Below are 27,523 nucleotides of genomic sequence, written 5' to 3'. Positions count from 1 at the left end.
TATGCTATCATGTTTTGTCTTCATCTTGTCAAAATACTCCAAAAGATTGACTTGATTTTACTAAAAAAAAGTACAGAACACTCAGTTAAATCTTAAACCCATAAAATAAAGTTATCATTTGAACCACTAATCTTGACTTCTGGAGTTTCTTCTCCACTCTAGCCTACATCCTGGGGAGATCCAGCTAAGAGAACATAAATAGAGAAGCTTAATGGAATAGGCAAGGAGCCCAATGGCCAGACTGAAGTTGGACAACATGCTTAGAGAGACTTTCTAGTTCAAAATTTACTTCTTGAGCCTAACATGATAAACACTCTTGTGCATATGAGGAATCAGAGTTAAGGAAGATTTGTAATGGCTACCCTCAAAGAATTTATATGTCCTTCCCAGATGCTTTAAATAAACTAAGTTTGTTCAAAGGAAGGGATACAAGATGAGAATTCACTTATTTGTGGAGCATAACAAATAGCATGGAGGACAAGGGGCGTTAGAGAGGAGTAGGGAATTTGGGTAAATTGGAAGGGGAGGTGAACCATGAGAGACTATGGACTCTGAAAAACAATCTGAGGGGTTTGAAGTGGTGGGGGGGGTGGGAGGTTGGGGTACCAGGTGGTGGGTATTATAGAGGGCACGGCTTGCATGGAGCACTGGGTGTGGTGAAAAAATAATGAATAATGTTTTTCTGAAAATAAATAAATTGAAAAAAAAATGTAACATGTCTGTACACTGTATCAACAGAACTATCCAGGATGTCATCCCTTATTTTAAGGTTTTCTCATTATAAAATTCACTTGGGCTCCCCTTCTCAATTACTGTTCTTCATTTAAACAACTTTACTAACAATTTAATTTGGACTCCCTCTCCAAAATTTGACCTTGGGAAGCCAATCCCAACAGAACAAGATCCTCAGTTGCCCTGGCCCAGTACAGGGATCCCAAATAAGATACTCTCCTGTGCCTACCTCTATCTTCAAGGAGACAGACCAGCCAAGTCTGTCTCATTGCCTCATATTACCCATTAAGAAGGAACAATCAGATTCACTTTAGAAACACCCTAACTAGAATTAGTGAGCATTCTTGTTCTGATGTTTTGGATATAACTGGCCAGGAATTAAATCACTAAAGGATAAGGACTTCCTAAACAAGATGTTTTAAGATGAACAGGGCAGAACTCAAAGAAACCCTAAAACTGCAGTGGGAAAACCCACACTACATTAACTCTGTCTTGCCTAGCCATTTGACATTAAAAAGTAAGTCTAAGAGCTATGCAGTTATTTTTTCTGATCATTCATCTTTACATTACCATTCATCTTTACGTTACCAAAAGCCAAATAAAAGTCCTGATTTATATGCATTTAATCAGATAATCTTAGATAACCACTGCATAAACAGCCTGAAGTTCTGTTTTTCTTTTTAAATCAGTTATCTAACTAATGTATTAGTTGAAAGGATATTAATATAAACCAAAGGCATTACATGTGTATAACAATTCAAGTAAAAATTTTATCCCTAAGAAATCTATATATGGAAATATATGTAAATTGGATCATTTGAATATACAAAAAGTCCATATAAATGGACAACAAAGAGACATACAACAGAAAAGTGAGAAAAGAATATGAATAAATTCACAAAAGAGCAGATTAATATAGCCAACAAATATAAAAAACAATGCTCAAATTCACTAATAGTTTGAGAAATGGAAATTATGCTAAAAATAAAGTATCACTAAGCTTATTAAACTGGCAAAAATTAGAAAAGCAGCAACACCTATTGCTGGGATTGATGTGAGGTAAAATTTAACCAACATGCATTGTTAGTGAAAATATGAAAGGCAAAATTAGTCTGGCAACACTTATTAAAGATAAAAGTACAAACATCCTTGGAGCCAATAATGTCACCCCTGAGAATCTATACTATAGAATAAAAGTATCTGTATGTTCAGAAAGACATGCAATCATCAGATTGAAGCATTAATAACAATGGGATAAAACAGAAAATAATAAATTCACATTGAAGGGTGAATACTGAATAAATTATGATATATCCACACTATGAAAATATACATCCATCAGAAAAACAAATTAAAGGTATACCAGATAATTTGAAGAAACATTCATATAAAATGAATATTTTTATTAGAAATAATTACTTTTAATAATTCTATATGTATATGTATGTAGTATGGATATATGTACAAAATATTTATATAAATATACATATAGATACATGTGTATATTTACATATGGATACAAATTTTATGAGTGCAGAAGGTATAAATACATTAAGTTGTTAAGATAGATTACCTGTATATAATGCAGCGCAGACAAGAAATGAGGAAAAGGGAAAAATGAACAAATGGAAAAGTTAAAAAAAAACTGAATTTAAGATAAAAAGTATATACTTGATCACTTTCGTAAACTTAGGTATATGCATAGGACTATGCACCTAGAAATTGACTAAAAATACTTCAGGAGATTCAAATAAAAAGCAGTAAGAGCCTAGAAAAAATATAGGAGAACAGCTAATACTGGAGTGAAAAAGAATTTTTAAAATGGTGGTAGATTTCATCACCCCAAAATTAAAAATATTTTGAATGTCAATAAGCACTATAAGCAGAATTAATAGTGATCAAAAAACAAGAAATATTTCAATATGACAACAGGATAGCATTTTTCATAAATAAAATGCTCTTCCAAAATAATAACTCTAGCATCATTTCAAAAATGGACAAAGAGCTTGAATGAATCACCAAAAAAATACAGAGAGAGAGAAAGATGATGGTGGAATAGAAAAACCCGAGGCTTGTCTCGTCCGACAAACACAATGAGATAACTGTCAAATCATCTTAAATACCCCTGAAACTGACCTGAAAACTGACAAACTCCAAAACTAAAGGGAAAGAAGAGACCACAGTGAAAGCAGAGACTTAGACAAATGGCCAAGATGGAGGAATTTATCCCAAATGAAAGAACAACATAAAGCCATAGCCAGAGATCCAAGTGAAACAGATATAAGCAGCATGCCTGATGGAGCATAGAAGATATCAGTGAGGCCCATTAAAGAGCTAAATACCTCAGAAATCAGCCTGAAGACTGACAGAACAAACTCTACAACTAAAAGGAGAGAAAAGGCCACAATAAAGAAGGTAGGAAATAAAGAGATGTGCCTTAAGGGATAAACAGATTGTGTGTTGCAGAAGGGAGGGAGCCATGGTCCAAGAGAAGGGCAAGAGACAGAGGGGCACACAGGGGAATGAACAAGGAGAATGTTTTCCCAAATCCATTGGCTTAGGAAATAAGAGCAACTGAATTTCACAAGTTCTTGCAACCAGTGTGGCTTAAAGGCTGGAGTTTTAAAGTTCAGCAGGCTTGACTGGGATAGAGCTCTGAGGGTACTGCCCTGCTCATGGAGAGAAGGCAGGCAAACAACATGAGGGCAGACAGCATGGAAAAAGCCATTTGAAGACTGCCTGGGACACACAGTGGAGAAATTATTTGCTCCTCTTGGATAAAGTCTTTGGGAGGGAGCATTCAGAGGCATGTCTGTCTCTGTGAGGCCGGGGAACTGGCTGCCACCTTTTGCCACCACTTCCCCTCAGCATAAACACAGAACAACCTGTTGGGGGCAGTACAGTGCCAACACTGGCTTCCCAACTTCCTTACATCAAGGTCCAACATCCCATGCTCTACCAGGACTACCCTTCTCAGTCAAACTTGCTTCAGTCTGAGCATGGTGGGATCCTCCCCCAGAAGACCAGCATAAACCCCTGCCCACACCAATGTCCCAATTGGAGAGCTCTGCAGGGCCTCAGTTCCAGTGGAGTTGGTATCGGGTCTCATTTCACAAGCAGACCAGAGCATACCTAGTCAAAAGTCACCACATTCAGGCCAGGGATCAAGCACTGTCCTCAGCCGGCAAGAAGGGCCTCTGCAGATGACTGGCATAAGGGATAGAGCAGCCAAAATACAACAGTAGAATGCACGTAGCACACACCAGAGATACTCCCTGAAGTGCAGGACCCTGGTCACCACATGACTTCTTCATAAGGCCATTACTTTCATGAGCAGGAAACATTATAGGCTTTTCTAACACAGAAAAGGAGGCAGAGACTTAGACAAAATACCAAGATGGAGGAATTTATACCAAATGAAAGAACAGCAAGAGATCAACAACAACTTGTTGAAAGAACAACAAGAGATCTAAGTGAAACAGATAAAAGTATTATGCCTGATGAGTGAATTTAAAGCAACAATCATAAGGACACCAACTGGACTTGAGAAAAGAATAGAAGACATCAGTGACCCTTTCAACAAAGATAATAGAATTAAGAAAGAATCAATGAGAGATAAAGAATACAATAAATGATATGTATTGTATCATTTGATACAATGAATAGTAATGAATAGCAAGCTGAAAAAAGCAAAGGAATGAAATAGTGATCTAGAACACAAAATAATGGGAAATAATGAAGCTAAATAAAAGAAAGAATTGTGCAGCACTAGAAAAGACTTAGGAAATTCAGTGACTCTATCAGACATAATAACATTTGTATGATAGGAGTCCCAGAAGAAGAGGAGAGAGATAAGAGGGCAGAAAATTTACTTCAAGAATGGCCAAAAAGTCTGAAAAATGGGGAAGGAAACAGACATTCAGATCCAGGAGACAGAGAACATACATAAATATCAACAAAAGCAGGCCAACACCAAGACATACAGTATAATTTAATTTGCAAAAGATATTGATCAAGAAAAAATCTTAAAAGCAGCAACAAAAAAGAAGTGCCTGGGTGGCTCAGTCAGTTAAGCATTTGCCTTCAGCTCGGGTCATGATCTCAAGGCCCTGGGATCAAGCCCTGCATTGGGCTCCCAGCTCAACAGGGAGTCTGTTTCTTTCTCTCCCTCTGCCCCTCTGCCCACTTGTGCTTTCTCTTTCTAATGAATAAGTAAGATCTTGAGCCAGGGTGGCTCAGTGGGTTAAAGCCTCTGCCTTTGGCTCAGGTCATGTTCCCAGGATCCTGGGATGGAGCCCCTCATCAGCAGCTCAGCAGGGAGCCTGTTTCACCCCCCCTCTATGCCTTCCTCTCTGCCTACTTGTGATTTCTGTCTGTCAAATAAATAAATAAAATCTTTATTAAAAAATATGTAAAATCTTAAAAAAAAAAAAAAGTCCTTAACTTACAAGGGAAAACCCATAAGGCTAGCTGACTTCTCAGCAGAAACTTGGCAAACCAGAAAGCAGTGTATGATATATTCCAAGTGTTGACTGGGAAAAATCTACAGCCAAGAATACTCTATCAAGCAAGGCTATCTTTGAGAATAGAGGAGAGATAAAGAGTTTCCGAGACAAACAAAAATCAAAGGAGTTCATGATCACTTCTAAACAAGCTTTGCAAGAAATATTAAAAGGGACTCTTTGAATGCAGGGAAGAGAACAAAAGTGACAAAGACAAGAAGGAATCAGAAAAAATCTCCAGAAACAATGACAAAACAAGTAATAAAATGGCAATAAATACATATCTTTCAATAATTACTTTGAATATAAATGGACTAAATGCTCCAATCAAAAGACAATGAGTGTCAGAATGGATTAAAAAAAGAGAAAAGAACCAAGACCCATCTATATGCTGCCTGTAAGAGACTCATTTTACACCTAAAGACCCCTGCAGATTGAAACTGAGGGGATAGAGAAACATGCATTATGTAAATTGCCAAAAATAGAAGCTAGAGTAGCAATACTTACATTGGACAAACTAGACCTTAATATAAGACTATAAAAAACACCAAAAAAGGGAGTTATATAATTATAAAGGGGATAATCCAAAAAAGAATATAAAACAATAGTAAATATTTATGCACCCAACATAGAAAAACCCAAATATATAAAAAAAATTAATAACAAACAAAGAGACTCACTGAAAATAATACAATAATAGCAAGGGACGTTAACACCCAATACATCAATGGGCAGGTCATCTAAACAGAAAATCAGTGAGGAAACATTAGCTTTGAATGACACACTGGACCAGAAGGACTTAACATGTAGTCAGAACATTCCATCCTAAAACACCAGAATACATATTCTTTTAAAGTGCACATGGAACATTCTCCAGAATAGTTCACATATTGGCCATAATTCAGGCCTCAACAAACACAAAAAGACTGAGATCATACCATGCATATTTTCTGACCATAATGCTATGAAATTTGAAGTCAACCAAAAGAAAAAATAGAGAAAGACCACAACTACATGGAGGTTATACAACATGCAACCAAAGAATGAATGGGTCAACCATGAAATCGAAGTAGAAATAAAAAACAATACATGGAAAGAAATGAAAATGAATATACAATGGTCCCAAATCTTTGGGATGCAGCAAAAGTGATCTTAAGAAGTAAACTTATTGCAATACAGGCCTACATCAAGGAACCAGAAAAATCTCACACAACCTAATCTTACATCTAAATGAGCTAGAAAAAGAACAATGAACAAAGCCTAAAGCCAGCAGAAGGAAGACCGTAGTAAAGATTAGAGCAGAAATAAATGATATAGAAACAAACAAACAAAAAAAAAAAACCACAATAGAACAGATCAATAAAATGAGGATCTGATTCTTTGAAAAAGTTAATAAAACTGATAAACTTCTAGCTAAACTTATCAAAAAGAAATGCAAGAGGATGCAAGTAAATAAAATCAGAAATGAGAGAGGAGAAATAACAACACCACAGAAATAGAAACAATTATGAGTATATTATGAAAAACTATGTGCCAATAAGTTGGACAACCTGGAGGAAATGGATAAATTCCTACAAATATAAACTATCAAAACTAACCCAAAAAGAAATAGAAAACTTGAACAGACCAATAACAAGCAAAGAAATTGATTCAGTCATCAAAAAAAGCTCCCAACAAACAAAAGCCTGGGCCAGAGAGCTTCACAGGTGAATCCTACTGAACACTTAAAAAAAGAGTTAATACCTATCTCCTCAACTTTTTCCAAAAAATAGAAATGGAAGGGAGACTTTCAACTTTATTTCATGAGGTTAGCACTACTCTGATACCAAAGCCAAAGACTCCACCAAAAAAAGAACTATAGGCCAATATTTATGATGAACTTGAACACAAAAATTCTCAGTAAAGTACTAGCAAATTGAATCCATCAGTACATTAAAAGAATCATTCACCATGATTAAGTGAGATTTATTCTTGGGCTCCAAGAATGGTTCAATATTTGTAAATTAATCAATGTGATATACCATATTAGTAAAAGAAGGATAAGAACCATATAGTTATTTCAATAGTTGCATTAAAAGCATATGACAAACAGCATTCATTCATGATTTAAAAAAAAAAAACCCTCAACAAAGTAGGTTTAGAGGTTAAATACCCACAGCTAGCATCATCCTCAATGGGAAAAACCTGAGAGCTGTACCCCTAAAGTCAGGAACAACACAGAGATATCCACTCTCACCACTGTTATTTACCATAGTATTAGAAGACCTACTCACAACAATCAGAGAGCAGAAAGAAATAAATAACATCATAATAATCAGCAAGAAAGCAAACTTTCACTATTTGCAGATGACATGATATCCTTCATAGAAAACCAAACCTCAACCAAAAAAATTGCTGGAACTGACACATGAATTTAGTAAAGTCATAGGATACAAAATTGACATACAGAAATCTGTTGCATTTCTATACACAAATAATGAAGCGGCAGAAAGACAAATCAAAGAATTAATCCCATTTACAATGGCACCAAAAACCATAAGATACCTAGGAATAAACCTAACCAAAGAGAGAAAAGACTATACTCTGAAAATTATAAAGCACTGATGAAAGAAACTGAAGATGACACAACGAAATGGAAGGACATCCTATGTTCATGGATTAGAAGAACAATTAGTGTTAAAATGTCCATGCTACTCAAAGTAATCCATACATCAAATGCAATTTCCATCAAAGCATCAATAGCATTTTTCACAGAGCTAGAACAAACAATCCTAAAATTTGTAGGGAACCACAAAGACTCCAAATAGCCAAAGCAACCTTGAGAAAGAAAAGCAAAGCTGGAGGCATCACAGTCCCAGATTTCAAGTTATATTACAAAGCTGTAGTGATCAAAACAGTATGGTACTAGCACAACTACAGACACAAAGAACAATGGAACAGAAAAGAAAACTGAGAAATAAACCCAAAACTATTTATTTAATTAATCTTTGACAATGTAGGAAAGAATATCTAATGGAAAAAAGACAGTGAGTTCAAGAAATGATGCTGGGAAAACTGGACAGCAACATGCAAAAGCATAAAACTAAGCCACTCTCTTACACCACACATAAGAATAAATTCCAAATGGATTAAAGATCTAAATGTGAGACCTGAAACTATTTTTTCCTAGAGGATATTCCTAGAGGATAACATAGGCAGTAACTTCTTTGATATCAGGGGTGGAAACTTCTTTCTAATTTCACTTTCTGTATTTTCATTGTTAGTGTATAAGAAAGACACTTCAAGATATGTCTCCAAAGGCAAAGGAAACAAAAGCGAAAATAAACTTCTGGGACTTCATCAAAATCAAAAGCTTCTGCACAGCAAAGGAAACAGTCAAAAAAACAAAGAGGCAACCCACGGAATGGGAGAAGATATTTGCAAATGACAGTACAGACAAAAGGTTGATATCCAGGATCTATAATGAACTCCTCAAACTCAACAACACAAAACAGGCAAACACATCAAAAAAATGGGCAGAAGATATGAACAGACACTTCTCCAATCAAGACATACAAATGGCTATCAGACACATGAAAAAATGTTCATCATCATTAGCCCTCAGGGAGATTCAAATTAAAACCACATTGAGATATCACCTTACACCAGTTAGAATGGCCAAAATTAACAAAACAGGAAACAACATGTGTTGGAGAGGATGTGGAGAAAGGGGAACCCTCTTACACTGTTGGTGGGAGTGCAAGTTGGTGCAGCCTCTTTGGAGAACAGTGTGGAGATTCCTCACGAAATTAAAAATAGAGTCTCCCTATGACCCTGCAATTGCACTCCTGGGTATTTACCCCAAAGATACAGATGTCGTGAAAAGAAGGGCCATCTGTACCCCAATGTTTATAGCAGCAATGGCCACAGTCGCCAAACTATGGAAAGAACCAAGATGCCCTTCAACGGATGACTGGATAAGGAAGATGTGGTCCATATACACTATGGAGTATTATGCCTCCATCAGAAAGGATGAATACCTAACTTTTGGAGCAACATGGACGGGACTGGAAGAGATTATACTGAGTGAAATAAGTCAAGCAGAGAGAGTCAATTATCATATGGTTTCACTTATTTGTGGAGCATAACAAATAGCATGGAGGACAAGGGGCGTTAGAGAGGAGTAGGGAATTTGGGTAAATTGGAAGGGGAGGTGAACCATGAGAGACTATGGACTCTGAAAAACAATCTGAGGGGTTTGAAATGGTGGGCGGGTGGGAGGTTGGGGTACCAGGTGGTGGGTATTATAGAGGGCACGGCTTGCATGGAGCACTGGGTGTGGTGAAAAAAATAATGAATAATGTTTTTCTGAAAATAAATAAATTGAGGGAAAAAAAAGAGAAAGCCACTGATTTCTGTACATTGACTTTGTATCCTGCCACATTGCTGAATTGCTGTATGAGTTCTAGTAGTTTGGGGGTGGAGTCTTTTGGGTTTTCCATATAAAGATTCCATTTACTATAGCACCAAAAACCAAAAGATACCTGGGAACAAACCTAACCAAAGAGGTAAAAGATCTGTATTCAAGGAACTACAGAACACTCATGAAACAAACTGAAGAAGACACAAAAAGATGGAAGACCATTCCATGCTCTTGGATCAGAAGAATAAACATTGTTAAAATGTCTATACTGCCTAGAGGAATCTATACTTTTAATGCCATTCCGATCGAAATTCCACCAGTATTCTTCAAAGAGCTGGAGCAAATAATCCAAAAATTTGTATGGAACCAGAAGAAACCCTGAATCACTAAGTAAATGTTGAAAAACAAAAATAAAACTGGGGGCATCACGTTACCTGATTTCAAGCTATACTACAAAGCTGTGATCACCAAGACAGCATGGTACTGGCATAAAAACAGACACATAGACCAGTGGAACAGAGAGCCCAGATATGGACCCTCAACTCTACGGTCAAATAATCTTTGACAGGGGTGCCTGGGTGGCTCAGTGGGTTAAGCTGCTGCCTTCGGCTCAGGTCATGATCTCAGGATCCTGGGATCGAGTCCCGCATCGGGCTCTCTGCTCAGCAGGGAGCCTGCTTCCTCCTCTCCTCTCTCTCTCTGCCTACCTCTCTGCCTACTTGTGATCTCTCTCTGTCAAATAAATAAATAAAATCTTTTAAAAAAATAATAATCTTCGACAAAACAGGAAAAAATATACAGTGGAAAAAAGACAGTCTCTTCAATAAATGGTGCTGGGAAAACTGGGCAGCTATATGTAGAAGAACGAAACTCAACCATTCTCTTACACCATACACAAAGATAAACTCAAAATGGATAAAAGACCTCAATGTGAGACAGGAATCCATTAGAATCCTAGAGGAGAACATAGGCAGTAATCTCTTCGATATCAGCCACAGCAACTTCTTACAAGATATGTCTCCAAAGGCAAAGGAAACAAAAGCAAAGATGAACTTTTGGGACTTCATCAAAATCAAAAGCTTCTGCACAGCAGAGGAAACAGTCAACAAAACAAAGAGGCAACCCACAGAATGGGAGAAGATATTTGCAAATGACAGTAAAGACAAAAGGTTGATATCCAGGATCTATAACGAACTTCTCAAACTCAACACACACAAAACAGACAATCATATCAAGAAATGGGCAGAAGATATGAACAGACACTTCTCCAATCAAGACATACAAATGGCTATCAGACACATGACAAAATGTTTATCATCACTAGCCATCAGGGAGATTCAATTTAAAACTACATTGAGATACCACCTTACACCAGTTAGAATGGCCAAAATTAGCAAGACAGGAAACAACATGCGTTGGAGAGGATGTGGAGAAAGGGGAACCTTCTTACACTGTTGGTGGGAATGCAAGTTGGTGCAGCCTCTTTGGAGAACAGTATAGAGATTCATCAAGAAATTAAAATTAGAGCTTCCCTATGACCCTGCCATTGCACTCCTGGGTATTTACCCCAAAGATACAGATGTAGTGAAAAGAAGGACCATCTGTATCTGTACCCCAATGTTTATAGCAGCAATGGCCACGGTGGACAAACTGTGGAAAGAACCAAGATTCCCTTCAACGGATGAATGGATAAGGAAGATGTGGTCCATATACACTATGGAGTATTATGCCTCCATCAGAAAGGATGAATACCCAACTTTTGGAGCAACATGGACGGGACTGGAAGAGATTATGCTGAGTGAAATAAGTCAAGCAGAGAGAATCAATTATCATATGGTTTCACTTATTTGTGGAGCATAACAAATAGCATGGAGGACATGGGGAGTTAGAGAGAAAGGGTTTGGGGTAAATTGGAAGGGGAAGCGAATCATGAGAGACTATGGACTCTGAGAAACAATCTGAGGGTTTGAAGAGGTGAGGGGGTGGGAGGTCAGGGTACCAGGTGGTGGGTATTATAGAGGGCACAGATTGCATGGAGCACTAGGTGTGGTGAAAAAACAATGATACTGTTATGCTGAAAATAAATAAATGAAAAAAAAATAATGAATACTGTTATGCTGAAAATAAATAAAAAATAATTTTTTTTAAAAGTAACTTCTTTCTAGATATATCTTCTGAGGCAAGGGAAACAAACGCAAAAATAAACTACTGGACGTCATCAAAATAATGCAAACTGGTGCAGCCACTCTAGAAAACAAAACAGAGATTGCTCAAAAAGTAAAAAATAGAACTTCCTGTAATCCAGCCACTGCAGTACTAGGGTATTTACCCAAAGAATACAAAATACATATTCAAAGGGATACATGCACCCCAATGTTTATAGCAGCATTATCTGCAATAGCCAAATTATGGAAACACTCCAAGTTTCCAATAACTGTTGAATGGATTAGGAAGATGTGGTGTACACACACACACACACACACACACACACACCATGGATATTAATCAGCCATTAAAAAAAAAAGAAGAAATCTTGACATTCACAGCTATGTGGGTCGAACTGGAGAGTGCTGAGTGAAATAAATTGGTCAGAGGAAGACAAATATCATATGATTTCACTTATGCTTGGAATTTAGAAGGAAAACAAATGAGCAAAGGGGGAAAAGAGCAGAAGCAAACCAAGAAATAAACTAAACTGTAGAAAAAAACTGAGGGTTATCAGAGAGGAAGTAGGTGGGGTGGCAGTTAAACAGGTTATGGGGATTAAGGAATGCACTTGTTGAGCACTGGGTATTGTATGAAAGTGTGGAGTCACTATATTGTACACCTGAAACTAATATATCGTATGTTAACTGGAATTTAAATAAAAACTTGTAGAGCACTGAGTATTGTATGAAAGTGTGGAATCACTATATTGTATACCTGAAACTAATATTATATCATATGTTAACTAACTGGGATTTAAATAAAAACTTAAATATAAAAACTCAATAATTATAAGAAAAAAGACCCATAAATTGTGAACTGGTGGTTACCAGTTCACAATTGGGGGATGGGCAAAATAGCTAAAGGGGTTGGGGGATGGGTAAAATGGATAAAGGGCAGTGGGAGGTACACATTTCCAGTTATAGAAGGAGAAAGTCAAGGAGATGAAGGGTATAGTACAGGGAATGTGGGCAATGGTATTGTAACAGAGCTGCATGATGACAGTAGCTATACTTGGGAGCACAGCATAATGTACAGAGTTGTTAAATCACTATGTTGTATACTTGAAACTAATGTAACATACGTTACATACGTCAACTGTGCAACAACAAAAAAAAAGTAAAACAAAACAGTTCAGTTTCAATAATGAATAAGAACTGCAATCTAATGTATTAAGCAACAAATTGTATCATTAATTTGATGAATATTTTAAATGATTAATACTAACGAGGGTATAGGTAGGTATGCCTTTCAAACACTGTTGGTAGTACTTTTCTGCAAAGCACTTTGACAATTTGTATCAAGAGACATATAAATGTCAGTATCTTTGAATTCAGTAGTTTCATCAGAAAACACATAATGGTTGATATACACAGATATCTATTAAAGCATTATTCATTGTTGAGAACAGGAAATAGCCTAAATATTGAATGGAGAACTATCAAAGTAAATTACAAATGATGGAATACGATTTAGCCATTAAAATATTTCCCATATGGGAAAATATTAATAGTATAGTAGTAAATATAAAAGTAATAAAAAACAATATATTCTGATGTATAATTTTATGCACACATATTTGTACAGAAAAAAGACTAAAAAGTCAAAATAATTATAGGTATTAAAACTAAGATTTTTAATATTTTCAGTATTTTATAAATTTTATATAGTGGTATCAGTTAAAAATTATTGTTAACTTTTTCTTCAAATAACTAAGGTAATCATCAGACTTAATCTCTTCCATTTTTTAAGTCAGTTCTGAGCAGGATAGAAAGCATACCAGAAGCTTCAATCTTAACAATCCAAAGATTCAGCAAAGTGCCATTGATTAGCACTAAGATCAACATAGCTTCCAAGTCAGTTTCACTACACAACATTGACAGATTGTGTGTGCAAGTGTGTGTACTAATACCTGCCTCAAAATATCGAATGCCACTTAAAAATATCATTGATCAGCCCCTGCCTCCATATTAATCCTCAGTTATGAACCTGGGACATTCCTCAACTTGCCTTACTCTTCAGTAACTGGTAATTCCAATAGTAGTCTCCAAACTGTTTGATCTCATCGTCCTCTATATAAAAACCATTTGAACATAGAACTCTACTAACCTTATGTTACTTTTTAAATGTGTACATATTACTGTTTATATACTATATACTATAAATTACCCAAAATGTTTAATAATGTAAAGGAGAGGATTAAAAGTATAAATGGAAGTTCTACTATTTTGCTCCTAAACCCTAATGGGTCATTTTAAAACACCCCAAGATATATGGCCCAATTATGGAGATGACAGCTACAGACTACACATTCCAATCCCATCTCTTTTCTGTATTGCACTGGAACCATGTTCTGAAATACCAGAATGCCTTAGACTTGAGTCAACTCAATCACAATATGCATAACAGAACACATTGTATAATGTGAAGAATCATGTCTTCCCAGGCCTTTTCATCTCTTGGCAAAATGTGGATATTTATACATAAGTATTGAATACAGTACAGCATAACTTCATTTATATTATTATTGTTGCCATCTGTCAGTAATGATTACTACTACTATGACTGTGACCACTTTACTGGCATATGTAAATCATAATATTATTCCGTTCTTTTTAATGTTTCACTATATACCTCTGCAGATTTTTGAAGGTTATCATGGCACGGAGCAAGAAGGGATGTCTTCTCCCATTTCTGTGCAACTCGATTGGCTTCTTCTATCTTCTGATCACAACTTTTTTGAGAATTTAGCAAAGTCACCTCATAAAATTCTTGAATATCTGTGGAAAAATGGAAGGATCAAAATGTCATGTACCATCACATAAATAGCTTCTGCATATATGTATATATGAAAAATTTTGCTTACTAAATAACTACATGCACATGATCCCAAACAAAAATAATAAAAATAAGGAAATCTTGAAAACTGCATTTTTACCTGCTCAGAATTCTTTTTAATGACTGAAAAACCTGAAAACACCCAAGATGTTCTTCAATCATTGAATAAACAAACTGTAGTAAGTCCATATTCAGCAATAAGGAGGAATGACCTACCAAGCCATGTAGAAACAGATGAATCTTAAATGCTAAGTTTAAATATCCAGCCTGAAAAAGCTACATATTTTATTCCATTTATATAATATTTTAGAAAAAGCAAAACTAAAGAGACAGTAAAATGGTCAGTGATCACTAAAGGCTCTTGATGGGATTCTGGAACAGAAAAAGGATATTAGCTAAAAAGTATGGACTTACTTTCGTAATAATGTATCAATATTTATTATTAGTTGCCACAGTAAATATAAGATATTAACTATAGGAGAAACAGTCTGGGGTACACTGGAAATCTCCATACTCTTTGCAACTATTCTGTAAGCATTAAAACTACTCCAAAATTTTTAAAAAGTTATTTTTAATTGCCTTTTTGTTTTATTTTTTTAAGACTTAATTTATTAGTTTGTCAGAAAGAGAGCATAAGCAGGGAGAGCAGCAGGCAAAGGGAGAGGGAGAAGCAGGCTCCCTGCTGAGCAAGGAGCCTGATGTGGGACTCAACCCAAGACCCTGGGATCATGACCTGAGCTGAAGTCAGATGCTTAACTGACTGAGCCCTATGGGCATCCATTTAATAGCCTTTTTAATTTTTTTTTATTTTTTTTAAGATTTTATTTATTTATTTGACACAGAGAGATCACAAGTAGGCAGAGAGGCAGACAGAGAGAGAGGAAGGGAAGCAGGCTCCCTGCTGAGCAGAGAGCCCCATGTGGGACTCGATCTGGGACATGGAGATCATGACCTGAGCCCAAGGCAGTGGCCTAAGCCACAGAGTCACCCAGGAGCCCCTAATTGCCTTTTTAAAAGGCATTACACATGGGTGCCTGGGTGGCTCAGTCAGCTAAGTGTCTGACTTCACCTCAGTTCATAATTTCAGGGCCCTGGATTGAGCCCCCATCACATTGGATTCCATATTGGGCTCGGTGGAGAGTCTATTTCTCCCTCTTCCTCTGGCCGTCTCCCCAGCATGCACTCTAGTTCTAAAATAAATAAATAAATAAATAAAAATCCTAAATAAATAAATAAATAAAAGGTATTACACAATCACTGTTAGAAACCAGCCCAAAGGGCCCCCAAAATGACTACTTTTGTAAATCTATTTTCAGATTTAGGATGCAGATGGGATTAAAAGTTATCACACAAAGTTACATTTTGCAACTTTTTTTTTCCAATTTATTTATTTTCAGAAAAACAGTATTCATTATTTTTTCACCACACCCAGTGCTCCATGCAAGCCGTGCCCTCTATAATACCCACCACCTGGTACCCCAACCTCCCACCCCCCCGCCACTTCAAACCCCTCAGACTGTTTTTCAGAGTCCATAGTCTCTCATGGTTCACCTCCCCTTCCAATTTACCCAAATTCCCTACTCCTCTCTAACGCCCCTTGTCCTCCATGCTATTTGTTATGCTCCACAAATAAGTGAAACCATATGATAATTGACTCTCTCTGCTTGACTTATTTCACTCAGCATAATCTCTTCCAGTCCCGTCCATGTTGCTACAAAAGTTGGGTATTCATCCTTTCTGATGGAGGCATAATACTCCATAGTGTATATGGACCACATCTTCCTTATCCATTCATCCGTTGAAGGGCATCTTGGTTCTTTCCATAGTTTGGCGACTGTGGCCATTGCTGCTATAAACATTGGGGTACAGATGGCCCTTCTTTTCACGACATCTGTATCTTTGGGGTAAATACCCAGGAGTGCAATTGCAGGGTCGTAGGGAAGCTCTAGTTTTAATTTCTTGAGGAATCTCCACACTGTTCTCCAAAGAGGCTGCACCAACTTGCATTCCCACCAACAGTGTAAGAGGGTTCCCCTTTCTCCACATCCTCTCCAACACATGTTGTTTCCTGTTTTGTTATTTTGGCTATTCTAACTGGTGTAAGGTGATATCTCAATGTGGTTTTAATTTGAATCTCCCTGAGGGCTAATGATGATGAACATTTTTTCATGTGTCTGATAGCCATTTGTATGTCTTCATTGGAGAAGTGTCTGTTCATATCTTCTGCCCATTTTTTGATGTGTTTGTCTGTTTTGTGTGTGTTGAGTTTGAGGAGTTCATTATAGATCCTGGATATCAACCTTTTGTCTGTACTGTCATTTGCAAATATCTTCTCCCATTCCGTGGGTTGCCTCTTTGTTTTTTTGACTGTTTCCTTTGCTGTGCAGAAGCTTTTGATTTTGATGAAGTCCCAGAAGTTTATTTTCGCTTTTGTTTCCTTTGCCTTTGGAGACGTATCTTGAAAGAAGTTGCTGTGGCTGATATCAAAGAGATTACTGCCTATGTTCTCCTCTAGGATTCTGATGGATTCCTGTCTCACGTTGAGGTCTTTTATCCATTTTGTGTTGATCTTTTTGTTCGGTGTAAGAGAATGGTCGAGTTTCATTCTTCTACATATAGCTGTCCAGTTTTCCCAGCACCATTTATTGAAGAGACTGTCTTTTATCCACTGTATATTTTTTCCTGTTTTGTCAAAGATTAATTGACCATAGAGTTGAGGGTCCATATCAGGGCTCTCTACTCTGTTCCACTGGTCTATGTGTCTGTTTTTATGCCAGTACCATGCTGTCTTGGTGATCACAGCTTTGTAATAAAGCTTGAAATCAGGTAACGTGATGCCGCCAGCTTTATTTTTGTTTTTCAACATTTCCTTAGCAATTCGGGGTCTCTTCTGATTCCATACAAATTTTAGGATTATTTGCTCCAGCTCTTTGAAGAATGCCAGTGGAATTTTGATCGGAATGGCATTAAAAGTATAGATTGCTCTAGGCAGTATAGACATTTTAACAATGTTTATTCTTCCGAAACAAGAGCATGGAATGGTCTTCCATCTTTTTGTGTCTTCTTCAATTTCTTTCATGAGTGTTCTATAGTTCCTCGAGTACAGATCCTTTACCTCTTTAGTTAGGTTTATTCCAAGGTATCTTATGGTTCTTGGTGCTAAGGTAAATGGAATCGATTCTCTAATTTCCCTTTCTGTATTTTCATTGTTAATGTATAAGAAAGCCACTGATTTCTGCACATTGACTTTGTATCCTGCCATGTTGCTGAATTGCTGTATGAGTTCTAGTAGTTTGGGGGTGGAGTCTTTTGGGTTTTCCATATAAAGAATCATGTCATCTGCGAAGAGAGAGAGTTTGACTTCTTCATTACCAATTTGGATACCTTTTATTTCTCTTTGTTGTCTGATTGCTGTTGTTAGGACTTCTAATACTATGTTGAACAAGAGTGGTGAAAGTGGGCATCCTTGTCTTGTTCCTGATCTCAATGAGAAGGCTGCAAGCTTTTTCCCATTGAGGATGATATTTGCTGTGGGTCTTTCATAGATAGATTTGATGAGGTTCAGGAATGTTCCCTCTATCCCTATACTTTGAAGCGTTTTAATCAGGAACGGATTTTGGATTTTGTCAAATGCTTTTTCTGCATCAATTGAGAGGACCATGTGGTTCTTCTCTCTTCTCATATTAATTTGTTGTATCACATTGATTGATTTGTGAATGTTGAACCATCCTTGTAGCCCAGGGATGAATCCCACCTGATCATGGTGGATAATCTTTTTATGTGCTGTTGGATCCTGTTGGCTAGGATCTTGTTGAGAATCTTAGCATCCATATTCATCAGTGATATTGGTCTGAAATTCTCCTTTTTGGTAGGGTCCTTGCCTGGTTTGGGGATCAGGGTAATGCTGGCTTATAGAAAGAGTCTGGAAGTTTTCCTTCTGCTTCGATTTTTTGAAACAGCTTCAGGAGAATAGGTTTTATTTCTTCTTTGAAGGTTTGGTAGAATTCCCCAGGGAATCCGTCAGGTCCTGGGCCCTTGTTTTTTGGGAGGTTTTTGATCACTGATTCAATCTCGTTATTAGATATCGGTCTATTCAGGTTGTCGATTTCTTCCTGGTTCAATTTTGGTAGTTTATATTTTTCCAGGAATGCATCCATTTCATCTAGGTTGCTAAGCTTATTGGCAACTTTTTAATGAATGAAAAAAAGTGTTTTTGATGACATCTGCTTCTGACACTATGGCTAAGTGCTCTTCAGATGAACTAGGCACTCTGAAGCATTACTGATGTTGCAGCAGATGGGCTAGATCTCCAAGAATGTTCATACACACACACACACACACACACACACACACACACACAACTTGAACTGAAATCAGATCAGCTGGGAGGCTGGATTAATAGTAGTTGGTAGACAGAAGGAATGGGGTTGTTCTGAGGACACATACCTATGGCAGAATTGCTATCAGCATACAGACCCTCATATCAGTAAATAGAGGTAAGGAAGCTGGCCCTAAACTTCCTCACTGAGCCAAGATCCTCAAGGAATGATGAAGTAATTCTATGTCAGTGGCTGCCTATTTGTTACTGGCAGCAGCAAAAGAAAGTATTTTCTATAGAAAATCTCAAACCTGTAGGATTCTCATAGATGAGGATCAAGAAAATAGCTCACAATCAAGATCACAAACTAACAGAAAGGCATGCCAATATAAATGAAATTCAGCAGCAACAGCAAATAATGGGTTACATGCCCAGTTATTGTAGGTTTTGGAATTTTCTGATATGGAACAAAGAAAAGCTATGTGAAGTGTTGGCTAAATGATGGCCATACTCACAAAGATAAGCAAATAACAAGATCTAGGAAGAATGAACATGCAAAATGAGAAGAAACAAATGTAACTTCTAAAATTTAAAAATACAATTCTTTAAAAATAGATTAATGGATGGCTAGGGGATGGATTGATATCACATATAATAAAATGCTAATGATAAAATCTATGCAGTAGGTGTATAGGTACTGACTGTAGTATTCTTATAACTTTGCTGTTTGAAAACGTTCATAATAAAATATCAGAAAAATGTGTAATTATTTAAAGTTAAAAATTCAAAGGCTAGGTTAAACAGCAGATTAAACAAAGTAGAACTGGAAAATATTCCCAAAGAAAAAAGTCAGAATTCAACATGAGAGAAGATGAAATAGAACATATGAAAGTATTAATTGACTATGTACAGAATGGATAAGAAAGTCCAATATTTTTCTAATAGATATGTTTAAGGAGAAAACAGAACAAATAGCAAGTGATATTTAAAGAAATAAAGGATATAAAATTTTTAGAACTTATGAAAATATGAATTCAGAAACTGAACGTAACAACTTATATGAAAAAGAATAAATAAAAGCTATGTGCATACCATAATAAAATATAATAAAATTTCAGAATACCAAAGACAAAGCAAAGATCATGAAAGCAGTCAAAGAGAAAAGACTAGTCAGACTTATCAAAAGCAATAATGTAATATAAACAGCAGAAAAATAGCTTCAAACTTTTGAGGGAAAATAACTATGAACATAGAATTGTTCCTTTGCAAATCATATTTATGATTTTAAAAAAAACTTGTATCTAGAATATATAAAGAACTCTAAAAATGAATATGAAACCAAACAATCCAATAGAAAAATGGCCAAAAGATTTGAACACTTCACTGAAGAAAATAACAGATGGCAAATAAACACATGAAAAAATTTCAGTATCAATAGTCACTAGGGAAATGAAAATCAAAAACACAATGAGATACAACTACATATTTATTAGAATGGCTAAAATTAAAAACAGTGAACACACCAAGCACTGATGGGGATGTGAATGAGCTGGAACTCTCATACTCTGATACTAAAAATGAAAAATGATACAGCCACTTTGAAAAACAGCAGTTTTTTCAGTTCCTTAAAAAGTTAAGCATAGAACTAATGTGTAATCCAACTACTCACATTCTAGGTATTATCTAAGAAAAAAGAAAATGGGGATGCCTGGGTGGCTCAGTGAGTTAAAGCCTCTGCCTTCAGCTCAGGTCATGATCCCGGGGTCCTGGGATCGAGTCCCGCATTGGGCTTTCCACTCAACAGGGAGACTGCTTCCTCCTCTCTCTCTGCCTGCCTCTCTGCATACTTGTAATCTCTGTCTGTCAAATGAATAAATAAAATCTTTAAAAAAAAAAAAAAGAAAATGTATATGACCCTACAAAAAGTCAAGTCAGTAAATAACCCAAAAGTCCACTAATGAATGAATAAACACTTTGTGGCATATCCATAAAATACAATCCTACTCAGCAATAAAAAGAAACAAACTATTGACATACACAACATGGATGAATCTCAAAATAATTCAAAATTCTATCAAGTGAAAAAATTAGACAAAAGTGAGTTTGTGTTTTATAATACTCATAAAAATTCTAGAAAATGCAAATTAATTCTATAATGACAGAAAAAAAAATCAGTTGTTGCCAAGGAATACAGGGAGGAAGGACTGCTGGAAGGGGTGAGTGGGAAGGATTACCAAGAGACAGGAGGAAACTTTAAAAAGCAGTGGTATGTTTACTACCTTGATTGTACTAACAGTTTCACTAATATATACATACTTCAACATATTAAATCATGTACTTTACATATGTGCAGTTTATTATGTATCAATTGTACCTCAATAAAGTGAAAAAGATATGACATGAATTTAGAGGAGACATCTTCATAACACATAGGCAAAGAAACAGTATCTAGATATGCAAAAGACAACAAATCAAAAATAAAAAGACATATAAGCCAGAAGGGGGAAAAATGGGTGAAAAATATGAATAGTCCTTTCACAATAAAGGAAACGTGTATCACTGACAAAAGAGAAAGATATGGATCAGTAGCAACTTTTATTTGTTCCTAATGAGTGGGAATTGCTATAACCATGTTATTTTTTTTTTACTATATTCAGTTAACCAGCAGATAGTACATCATTAGTTTTTGATGTAGTGTTCAACGATTCATTAGTTGCATATAACACCCAGTGCTATAAACGCTTTAGAAAATCTTATCTTGTAAAACTGAACATTTGTTTCTCATAAATCCAGTATTTCTACTACCCAATACACATCTTAAATGAACTCTCACACATATGCACCAGGAAACAAATGAAAATGTTCATAATAGCACAGGTCATAATAGCAAAAAATTAGAAACAACCCAATGTCCATCCTAGAGGAAAATGAATAAATGTGGTATGTTCTCAAAGTGGAATTCATGCAGCAGTGAAAATGAATAAACTACAGTATCATAACATGACATGAATAAATCTTGAAAACAACATTGAGTGAAAAAAAACCAAGTCTCAGCATAAAAATTTTTGTAAAGTTAACAAACATACAAAACTATATATTTTTAGGCATACATACATATATGTGTGAAGAAACATATAAATCAAAGCAAAGAAGTATATGGAAAGATGTAATCACTTCAGCAGAAGGGGTAGGCAGGAAAATGGGTAAGGGAGGAACTCACAGGTAGACGCAAAGAGCAGTGCTCTAGTTCTAGGTTCCAGAAATGTTTATTTCCAGAAATTAACATTCTGGGAATGTTAATTGTATTATTGTGCTATATATTTTTATGTAAATTATATATATATGTATTCTTCTGTATGTATTTTTGTTTTTTAAGATTTTATTTATTTATTTGACAGAGAGAAATCACAAGTAGGCAGAGAGGAGGCAGGCAGAGGGAGAGGAGGAAGCAGACACCCCACTGAGCAGAGAGCCCCATGTGGAGCTTGATCCCAGGACCCTGAGATCATGACCTGAGCAGAAGTCAGAGGCTTAACCCACTAAGCCACCCAGGCGCCCCTTTCTGTATGTATTTTCAAATAACAAAAAACTTAAGTGTTTCATAACTAGTAAGATTTACAAAGAACACTTACAAATCCTCAAATTTTATGCACAGTTGTAACTTTATTCTGCCACTAGCAAAAAGGTGGCTGTGAAGTCATGCTTAGAAAATGTGTAAGAACAGAAGACAAAAAGAACAAATAATCCTAAAATTGTCATGGAACCTCAAACGATCCAAAATAGCCAAAGATGTTTTGAGAAAGAACAAAAGCTGGGAGTATCACAATCTCAAATTTCAAGATATATTACAAAGCTATAGTAATCAGAACAGTATGGTACTGGCACGAAAAGAGACACATAGGTTAATGCAACAGGATAGAGAACCTAGCAACAAATACACACTTAAGCGGTCAATTAACTTATGACAAAGGAAACAGGGATATTTAATGGGGAAAAAGATAGTCTGATCAACAAACGGTGTTGGGAAAACTGGGCAGCTACATGCAAAAGAATGAAACTGGACCACTTTCTTAATACCATACACAAACATAACCCAAAATGGATTCAAGAGCCAAACTTTAAGACCTAAAGCCATGAAACTTTTTTTTTCCAATTTATTTATTTTCAGAAAAACATTATTCATTATTTTTTCACCACACCCAGTGCTCCATGCAAGCCGTGCCCTCTATAATACCCACCACCTGGTACCCCAACCTCCCACCCCCCCGCCACTTCAAACCCCTCAGATTGTTTTTCAGAGTCCATAGTCTCTCACGGTTCACCTCCCCTTCCAATTTACCCAAATTCCCTTCTCCTCTCTAACGCCCCTTGTCCTCCATGCTATTTGTTATGCTCCACAAATAAGTGAAACCATATGATAATTGACTCTCTCTGCTTGACTTATTTCACTCAGCATAATCTCTTCCAGTCCCATCCATGTTGCTCCAAAAGTTGGGTATTCATCCTTTCTGATGGAGGCATAATACTCCATAGTGTATATGGACCACATCTTCCTTATCCATTCATCCGTTGAAGGGCATCTTGGTTCTTTCCATAGTTTGGCGACCGTGGCCATTGCTGCATTGGGGTACAGATGGCCCTTCTTTTCACAACATCTGTGTCTTTGGGGTAAATACCCATAAAACTTTTAAAAAAACATAGGCAGTAAATTCTTGGGCATTGGCCTTAGCAACATACTTATGGATATTTCTCATCAGGAAAAGGAAGCAAAAGCAACATAAACTACTGGGATTGCCAAAATAAAAAGGGTTTGCATAGTAAAGAAAACCATCAACAAAATGGAAAGACTACCTACTGAATGAGAGAAGATATTTGCAAATGATATATCCAAAATGGATTAATATCCAAAATATCTTTGTGTTCACTGTGGCATTTTTTCAATAGGCAAGGTATGAAAGCAACTCAAGTGTCCATCAATAGATGAATGGATAAAGAAAATGTGGTATAATATATAATTGCTCAGCCGTAAAGAAGAATGGGATATTGCTCAGCCGTAAAGAAGAATGATGTCATTCCATTTTTGACAACATCAATAGACCCAGAGTGTATTATACTAAGTGAAATAAGTCAGTGAAAGACGTATACTATATCATTCCACTTATATGTGGAATCTCAAAAACAAGGCAAATAAAAAAGAGAAACAAACTGATAAATATAGAGAACTGGTGTTTGCCAGAAGGGAGGGAGTTGGGGGATAAACTAAATAGGTGAAGGTGATTAAGAGGTACAAACTTCTGGTTATATATTAAATGTCTCAGAGATGGAAAGCACAACATAGGAAATACAGTTGATAATATTGTAATAACATTCTACAGTGATTATATTTATTGTTTTGAGCATTGAGTAATGTATGGAATTGTTGCATCACTACATTGTGCACCTTAAACTAAAATAACATGTCAAACATATTTAACATATTTCAATAATAAAAAGAAAAAGAAGGTTAAAAACCATACATATATAAATCCTTCTCAGATATCCGAATATAGTAAGGATTACAGGGTGCTAACTGGGTTAATAAAAGTCAGAAATAGAGAATTTAAAAAAGTAGAATCCAAAACCATTCTCTGCATCAAGTATTAATTAAACATAAAAGAAAAAAGAATCCCTGTAAAGATTTTTACAGCTACATAGTCTCTAAAGAATAATGACCTGTATGTGAAACAATTTTTGCAGAGTCAAATTTCAAGATGCTTTTTCTTTGCATCAGTGTTAAGGATGTAAACATTGTTTCATAAGCAGGATTTATAAGTTGCCAAATTTTAAAATATTAGGTATATAAATTATCCAGGAATGGAAGCATATTTTTCATATTCATGTTAAGGATACATATTAACAAGCTATACTTTGAAACTTAATGATAACAGTGACTGAATCATATTCAGGAAAACCCAATGGATAGTACTTTAATATTAAATTTGAAAATATTAATTAACTTATTACCCCCAAACCTGATATGCTTACAGTCTATTTTACTCCTTTGTCTACTCACCATTCCTACCTAATCAACCACTACAGAGGAAAAAGGAAACCTTAATTAAGTCAAAGATTATTTAAATTTGAAGATAACTCTACAACCAATGTCAAATTTTACTTCTGGTTAGTCAGATGTATTTTTTAATGCCTCATCTATATTTGTTTGGCACTTTTGAAGCGTCTTTTCAATACTTCTTGTACACCCCCCCACCAACCCTTCCTATATATTCCCAGTACCAAACTTGAGGCCCTTGTCATCTCTTGCCCATAATTCCTTAGGCACAAATGACCTTCTAACACAACAGAAATCCTACTTCTCCTTCACTGCCCACTTCTACTATCAACCCTTTCTTAAAAAAAATATTTGAAGTCAGAGATCTAAATATGAATTGTCATCAGCACAGAAACCATCCTTACTAAAACTGAGTTCAATTGGTTGAAATGTGGGTGAGAGTAAGAACACCAAGCAGCTGCCATCAAAAAGGAAAAATGTTAGTGGGGGTAGTTGTGGGAGGAGGTGGGCAATGCCGCTTCTTTCTGCCCATTCCTCAAAGTACTGCTGAGATCTGTTTAATAGTTATTTATCATTCTACCTTATATTAGTAGTAGTTGATCACCCACCTATCCCCAATTCAACATTCAATTCAGTAAGTAATTTTTAAGTACCAGGCAAGGTCCTAAGAAATGAAGATGATGTCATAGCCAGCCACATTATTGTCTACTATCTGGCCTCATTCTTTACACTTAGTAAGCACACAAGGAATGCTCACTAATTTTAGTTTATTTGCATTCCCTCTCTCTATTTACAGATCAAATCAAATAAAAATCATTGAATAAAATCAAATCTCCTCATACTCAGGACTCGAGAAAATTTGTATATTATTTAAATTATGTTTCTATATGACTTGATTTGATCACAACTGCTTGCATTTTTTATTTTGCACATTCCTCCTGCAAATAAAAATGTTTTGCCACCTCTGAAAATAGATTCAAAATAAACTCCTCAAAGTGGGGCGCCTGGGTGGCTCAGTGGGTTAAGCCGCTGCCTTTGGCTCAGGTCATGATCTCAGGGTCCTGGGATCGAGCCCCGCATCGGGCTCTCTGCTCAGCAGGGAGCCTGCTCCCCTTCCTCTCTCTCTCTGCTTGCCTCTCCATCTACTTGTGATCTCTCTCTGTCAAATAAATAAATAAAATCTTTAAAAAATAAATAAAAAATAAATAAACTCCTCAAAGTCTTGAAGGCATACCCATTTTGACCTCACAATTGTTTTTTGAAATAGCTTACAAATTATTGTCAAATTCACAGATAAGTGTTTTTCAAACCCTAATGTACACATTAATTTGAAGGACCAAGGATCTTGTTAAATTTAAATTGTGATAAAGGTTAGGAGTCAGACCTGGATCTCTGCATTTCTAACAAGCTCCAGGTGATGTCAATGGCTTCAGATCCACTAGGAACACCAGACCTAAGAAATGACACCTATGAAATTAGAACCTAAAGTTTCATTCACTACTCTCATTTCAAATATCCTTGCTGAATTATTACAATACTCCTCTACTTCATACTGGGGTGGGGGGTAGTGGGTCTGAGAGGATTGGGGTAAATCCAAGTAAGTTAATAATAACCCAAATGGCAAAAGGAAGAACTCTGCCCATCGACTAAAAAGCAATAATAATACCAACTTAGTGAATATTATTGATTAAACTGGTTCAGATTCAACTAGCTAGAAACTCAATAAAAAGGAACTATATTTCAGTACTTTGACTTTAGGACACATTAAAACAAACAAACAAAATCAGCTTTTAGGTGATGTCTGAGACAGTCCCTACTCTGTCCAATCTTTCTCTTTTGGTTCAACCTATACTCCATAAGGATGAGATCTGGCTTCTGTGATGATGATTCTAGAATATCAATTAGTTCTTCAAATGTCAAAAAGTGTGATCAAGGGAATCCAAAATAAATAGGATTGTTTAAACACACTCTTAAAGCTCATATACTGAAGATATTTCATCTTCTTCCAAGCAAAGACAATCCAATATGGCATATTTATTTCAATGATGGTGTTATTTCCTCAGAAGATCCTTTGAATTCCTGTTTGAGATGTGCCTTCAAGCATCTGAGGAATTTATTTTGAATATCCTCATCCTCAGAAGTGGCAAATCTTTTTTCAAAATAGGAAGATTTCATTTTTTTGAAATGACCAAAATTCACTGTAATTGTTAATATGGTGAGTGATGGAGAAATGGATTTCCTTGTACATGACTTGAATTAAATTAAGAAAGTATGACTCTTAAATCATGAGACTTTTTCTTGTATGACTCACAGACTGCTCTGCAATTATCTACTTAACTACAGTAAAACAAAGAAGTAACCAGAATGAAGAACGTTTAACATATTTACATACTTTCTTATCCATTAGCTCATAGGCTGGAATAAAAGTGATTAAGGAAAAGCTCTTTTTGTTTCCTGCCATATCAGCCTTCCTGCTA

The 27,523-nt window shown here is 36.0% G+C and overlaps 1 protein-coding gene across 7 annotated transcripts in view; it reads right to left on the bottom strand.

The window, feature by feature from the left end:
- DLG2 (discs large MAGUK scaffold protein 2) overlaps nt 1–27,523 on the bottom strand; it is a 2,052,576-nt gene that overhangs the window by 1,685,412 nt on the left and 339,641 nt on the right. For all 7 annotated transcript variants that reach the window (XM_044258404.1, XM_044258405.1, XM_044258399.1 and 4 more), the window contains one exon: nt 14,476–14,621. In XM_044258404.1, coding sequence (XP_044114339.1) covers nt 14,476–14,621 — 146 coding nt within the window. The remainder of the gene's footprint in view (nt 1–14,475; nt 14,622–27,523) is intronic.

This window comes from Neovison vison, chromosome 7 (assembly GCF_020171115.1).
Source record: "Neovison vison isolate M4711 chromosome 7, ASM_NN_V1, whole genome shotgun sequence".
Taxonomy (NCBI): Eukaryota; Metazoa; Chordata; class Mammalia; order Carnivora; family Mustelidae; genus Neogale; species Neogale vison.
The sequence above is the reverse complement of the archived record's forward strand: the minus strand, read 5'-3'. Positions and strand labels throughout refer to the sequence as shown.